This window comes from Pinus tabuliformis, chromosome 1_2 (assembly GCF_031772625.1).
Source record: "Pinus tabuliformis cultivar Carrire ecotype Pingquan chromosome 1_2, CPIR1, whole genome shotgun sequence".
Classification (NCBI taxonomy): domain Eukaryota; kingdom Viridiplantae; phylum Streptophyta; class Pinopsida; order Pinales; family Pinaceae; genus Pinus; species Pinus tabuliformis.
Window position 1 is genome coordinate 1174055226 of NC_142298.1, and position 5648 is coordinate 1174060873.

General features: G+C 37.1%; 1 protein-coding gene across 1 annotated transcript; it reads left to right on the plus strand.

Annotated features, from left to right (window-relative positions):
• The first annotated feature begins 1128 nt into the window (after positions 1 to 1128).
• On the plus strand, positions 1129 to 3899 carry LOC149210416 (uncharacterized). The gene is made up of 4 exons (XM_089398957.1): positions 1129 to 1580; positions 1887 to 2210; positions 2552 to 3662; positions 3759 to 3899. The coding sequence occupies exons 1-4, from the start codon at positions 1129 to 1131 to the stop codon at positions 3897 to 3899; spliced, it is 2028 nt and encodes a 675-aa protein (XP_089255083.1).
• Positions 3900 to 5648: the final 1749 nt, after the last annotated feature.

Below are 5648 nucleotides of genomic sequence, written 5' to 3' on the forward strand. Positions count from 1 at the left end.
CTCGGTGGATTAATGCAAAAGCATACAAATGCCTTACTGGTATTCTTATCTCTGCTCATGTCAGAGGACTAAATTGCCGTATCAACACCCTGAACATTTATGCTCCTTTCCGGAACAGATCAGACTACTGGGTCCGCCTTTTTACATCCGAAGTTTTTGATATAGACTCGTTATTGGTTGCAGGTGATATGAATTTAACATTCTCCTCTGATGAAGTCTGGGGGAAGGGTAAGAAATCGGATCCCATCGCTCCTATGATTCGAAATGAATTTCTCGAGAGGGATTTCATCGACATTCTCCCATCCACTATCAGTCCTATCTGGGACAATGGAAGATGTGAGGAGGCATACATTGCAAAACGGCTCGACAGATTTCTCATTCATGCCTCTCTGATTGATATCCTTGGAATGCCTTTTTCGATGGTAGATAACTCTCTCATATCGGATCATCGGCCGATTCTCATGGGCTGGATGTCCTTGGGTTTCAATAAAGGAATTTTGTTTAAATTTAACAGACAGTGCCTTGATGATCCTGAATTTAACGACATAGTTGTTAAAGCATGGCGCGATTATGAATCCAGTGGAGCAGTTTCTCATCAGGAAAGCTTTTTGAACAAGATGATTAATATCCGGAAGGTAGTTAAAAAATGGCAGAAGCTGAAGAGAATAGCAGACAGAGGAGAACTTCTGGACATCCAAGAACAATTACAGAAAGACGGACACTTCAGATTATAATTCCCTATCTTTTGATATGAGACAACTTGTCAAGAATCTTCATAAAAAGAAGATGCAATATCTAAAAAAGGAAGAAATTTATTGGCGCCTGAAAAGCAGAGCTGTTTGGGTGAAAGAAGGCGACAAAAATTCTAAGTTTTTCCAGAGGTATGCTAACGCCAGAAGACTAAAAAATTCCATATGGAAAATTAAAGATGAGAATGGGGTTGCGCTCTTTTCTCAACAAGATATTGCAGAGCATGCAGTATCACACTTCAGAAAGCAATATCAGAGGATGGATCAAAGAAGCTTTCAGGATATATTATGGGGGATCGAAGCATACTCGGTGATGTTTAATGAAGAATAAAATGTCCAGCTTTTCCAGCCCATATTTGAGGAGGAATTATTGGCGACTATGAATTCATTCAGCAGGGACAAGAGCCCCAGACCAGACGGCTGGTCTATCGAATTTTTTATACACTTCTATGATCATATCAAGGTTGATCTTTTAAGGATGTTAGAGGAAATCAGAATGGAGGGGATGATCAGCAGGCAGTTGAGCTCTACATATTTGACCCTCATCCCAAAAAATCAGGAAGCCCTGACCTTTTCGGACTATCGGCCTATTTCTTTATGCAACACCACCTTCAAGATAATGTCAAAGATCATTGCTCAAAGGCTGAAAGGTAAATTATCAGATACAATATCAAAGGAACAGTTTGGTTTTCTCAAGGGTCGGAGCATCCATGATGCAGCAGCTGTGACTCAGGAGGCATTATTTTCTATACACACCAAGAAAAGTGAAGCGGTCTTACTTAAAGTTGACCTGAGGAAAGCATATGATTGTATTGATTGGGCCTATATCAGGTGTTTATTCGCTAAAATTGGGCTGAACAGCAACATGATCAAGTGGATCATGGCGTGTATCGATCTTGTGGATTAAGCTATAATCATAAATGGCTTCCCAACTCCCTTCTTCAGTGCTGAGAGGGGGCTTTGCCAAGGATGTGCTCTGTCCCCATTATTATTTATTTTGGCCATCGACTCCCTCAGTTTACACATCCATAAGGCTGTTGAAGAGAAAGCATTGCGTCCTCTCAAAATTTGCAGGGACATATCTCTGTCTCATAATTTATTCGTCGATGACATATTATTATTTGGAATGTTTTGTAGGTCTACTTGGATACATCTTCATATGATTTTGAATAAATTTCAAAGGGCCACGGGACTTCAGGTAAATCTGGACAAATCAACTATTATCCATTCTGATCTAAAGCTGGATGATGTAGCTTGGCTATCTGAACTTTTTGGTGTTAAAGCTTCCCATATCAGCAATGGCATTAATTATCTGGGCTTCCGAATCAAAGCGACTGGCTATTCCAGAGCCGATTGGTCCTGGCTGGTGGACAGATTCTATAGGAGAATCTCGGGATGGGAATTTCGTTGTCTTTCGTTGGCTGGGAGAATCGTTTTAGTTCAATCTATTCTAAATCAACTGTTCGTTTATTGGGCTCACCTTTTCCACCTACCAGCGAACATTATCAACAGCATGAATAGTCTGTCGGCAAATTTCATATGGGGGGGCCGAGCAGAAAATCATAAATATCATCTATAAAGCTCTCTGGCATCTCTATTCCTAAGTCATTGGGTGGTTGGGGTTTATTAAATCTAAGAATCTTCGGCAAAGCCCTCCTATGCAAATCATTATGGAGAGCTATTCAAGGGGATGGTCTATGGAGCCAGCTGATTAAATCTAAATATCTTGCCAATAAGGATTTGCATGTATGGTATCGTAGAGGCAAAATAGGCGTATAATATGGTTCTCCCATTTGGCGTAGCTTTCGAAAAGTTGAGGCTATCGTTCTGGAGCAGCTGATATGGCGTTTTCAAAAGGGCAACAAAATCATTATTGGCAAAGATCTCTTTAGGTGTGGATCAGAGATCATTGATATCCCTATCTCTCTTCTTAATAATTTCCATAAAGGCGGTATTTTTTTCTGGGATAAGTTGATCGCTGCCTGGGAGGGTCCTATGCCGCGTTGGAAAGATTCTTCAGTTCTGGACATTCCAAAAAATTATGAGCAGCAGTGGTACAGCATAGTCCGTAGTCTAGATAAAGGGGGTCTCACCTGCACAAGAGAATCAGACTTTTTATCCTGGGACATCTCTGGTGATTCGGAAAATATATCAGTCAAAGGATTATATCAACTGGTGATTGGGCAGCACTTCTCCTGGTCCCCGATTTTCCCACTCATGTTCTGGAAGGATGGTTTTCCTATGAAGATGGTCCTTTTCGCTTGGCTCACTTTCCATAATCGGAATTTGACCTGGGAAAACTTATTGAAGAGAGGATGGTTTGGTCCTAATGTTTGTTCTTTATGTAGGGAAGAGGCGGAATCGAACCTTCACATTTTTCTTAAATGCAAGCATTCACTTCAAATTTGGCAAGATTTAGAAAGAGCCTATGGTTTCAAACTTGATAGGCAGGTTTCGATTCAGGATTGGTTCATTGATTGCAGCAAGAAACAGATTTTATGGCGTAGAATAGGCATCATATCCTTATGGTTTATTTGGAAATGGCGTAACTCTTGCATCTTTAACCATTCCAATTATTCCCCAGCTAAAGTTTTTGATTTAATTTCTGCTTATGTAGACTCGCTCCCACAGAAGAAAGTGAAGAATTCAAACACATCCTCAGCCAGGTTTTCTATAGCTCATCTTCATCAGCCATTAGCTTTTTTCGATGGGGCAGCTCAAAAGGGCCAATGTGGATGTGGCTTCCACATAAAGTTATCTGCTAACTCTCACTTCTCTGCTTTCTGGCATGGGGGTCAGGGAACCAATAATCTGGCTGAAGCCATGGCTCTCTCAAGTCTTCTAAAATTTTGCATATTCCTAGGCATTCAGCAGGTGGCTTTTTATGGTGATTCAAAGCTATGGGTTGATTCAGTAAATTAGAAAAACTTTATTTTGGCTCAACATCTGTCTGGATGGAGAGATAGGATACACTTCTACTGGACCTGCCTGGAGAATTTCTCTATTCAGCACATCAATAGGGACGAAAACATTACAGCAGACGATCTTTCAAAAAAGGGTCTTTCTTCTACTTCTGAATATTGGCATCTCGAGATTGTATCTGATGATTCCCATTATCAGATATCTGATTTTGCCCTTCCAGACCTTTAATGCTTTACACATAAGACAGTCTCATATTTTTTGAGTTTTTGATATCAGATATTATCAGTTTAGATATCAGCGACATTATATAGTTCTACAGATTATAGGCTTTTATTTCCTCATATATTTATAGGATCATAGCCCTGACCTGCATAATCAAAAATAGAATGTATCATCAGTTCTTATATCTCTCATATAATACATAAAGCTTTTTTTCTATGAAAAAAAAATAATTTTCATATTGATTAAAAAGCTGATCAATTCCATATTTATTTTAAATTTCAGATTTATAAATATTAAATATTAAATATTAGTTAAATTAAATTATTTATATAAATAGATTTCAACATATGAAGTTTATTAATTGAAACATTTGATGTGGAATTTTGTTCAATAAAAGAAGGGATAACTGCAAGGCTTGACTATATTCTATATAAATAATTTGTTCAATGTGGTTATATTAATAAAAATTTCCTTTTTCATTGGTTGAATGTATTGGTATCTTGATAGGAACCAACTACACGGTTTTAATGTTTTTGTTCAACTTATTTATAATAATATTTTTTTTTCAATGGTTTAATGTAATTATAATTAGTATAGCTATATAAATTAAATTATATATATGATAATTGCATATAGATATACATGGTAGGTATTAAAACACTTATTTTATGGTACATCTCATTCAATATTTTCTATATAAAATTATTTGTTAAATATAAACTATAAAAGAATATTTTCTTTCGCTTGTTGAATGTAACTATAATTAGTATACTCATATAATTTAAATACATGTTAATTATGGATAGACATCAATTCATAGTAGGTATAAAGACACTTATCTCATATTGCATCATTGCTAATATTTTATTTAAATTGAAAAGAAAAAAGGCATAAATACCTTTAAGATAAAATCTCAACCTTTTATTCTAATTACTAATGAAAATATGTATATTCCATGTAGGTTAAATCCCTACTATTTACCTAATAATTATTCATAATTCAACTAAAATTCAAGAAACATGTTCTAAAATAAACATATCTATCACTATAATTACGTCGTAGTGCATTTCCCTTTGAAAAAGAACTCCCCTAGCTGTCATGGTGTACTCATCTATAACATAGGATATTATGTTAGACGATCAAAGAATCCTTCGTCATTAGCTTGAAAAAAATGATTGAAACAGTTATAACGAGCTTCCTCGATTGGAGAAAATGATAAGAGACACATTTGAATCATACAACACCGAAATCTTGCAACAGAGAGGATCTATTTGAGATCGTAGGCCTCAAATTCATGCAGCTCATCACATACCTCATGGAATTGAAGTTACCTTCAATTGTCGTCGTCTGCAGGCATGCTTTTGTAGGGGGATTCATTTTCGCGTTAGCTCATGACTATGTATTCATGAGAAGGACAGAGGGTTTCTCTATATGAGCGAGGTAGACATGGGTTTCGTCATTCCTCCCGGTGACATGTCCATCATTTGGAGTAAGGTTGATTCTTGTTACTTGACGAAAATTGTGATGGGTGGACGCAAGTACTTCACTCCCATGGCCTTTAAAGCGAGTTTGGTGGACTTTGTTCATGATAATTTTTCCAAAACCCTAGAAGCCACCATTGATGCAACTGTTATGATTAGTCAGAAAAATGGAATAAGGAGGTTTACCTGCAACTCAGGCTCTCTCTTTTCTTCGAACCTATGGAGAAACTCCCACTGGTTTCCAAAGAGGGTTCTCCACTGCTTTGTTGCCTCT

Coding starts and splice junctions, on each gene's coding strand:
- LOC149210416 (XM_089398957.1), top strand. CDS start 1,129: ATGAATTCATTCAGCAGGGACAAGAGCCCCAGACCAGACGGCTGGTCT. Junction 1,581..1,886: donor ATTGATTGGGCCTATATCAG/GTGTTTATTCGC, acceptor AATGTTTTGTAG/GTCTACTTGGATACATCTTC. Junction 3,663..3,758: donor CAAAGCTATGGGTTGATTCA/GTAAATTAGAAA, acceptor TTCTCTATTCAG/CACATCAATAGGGACGAAAA.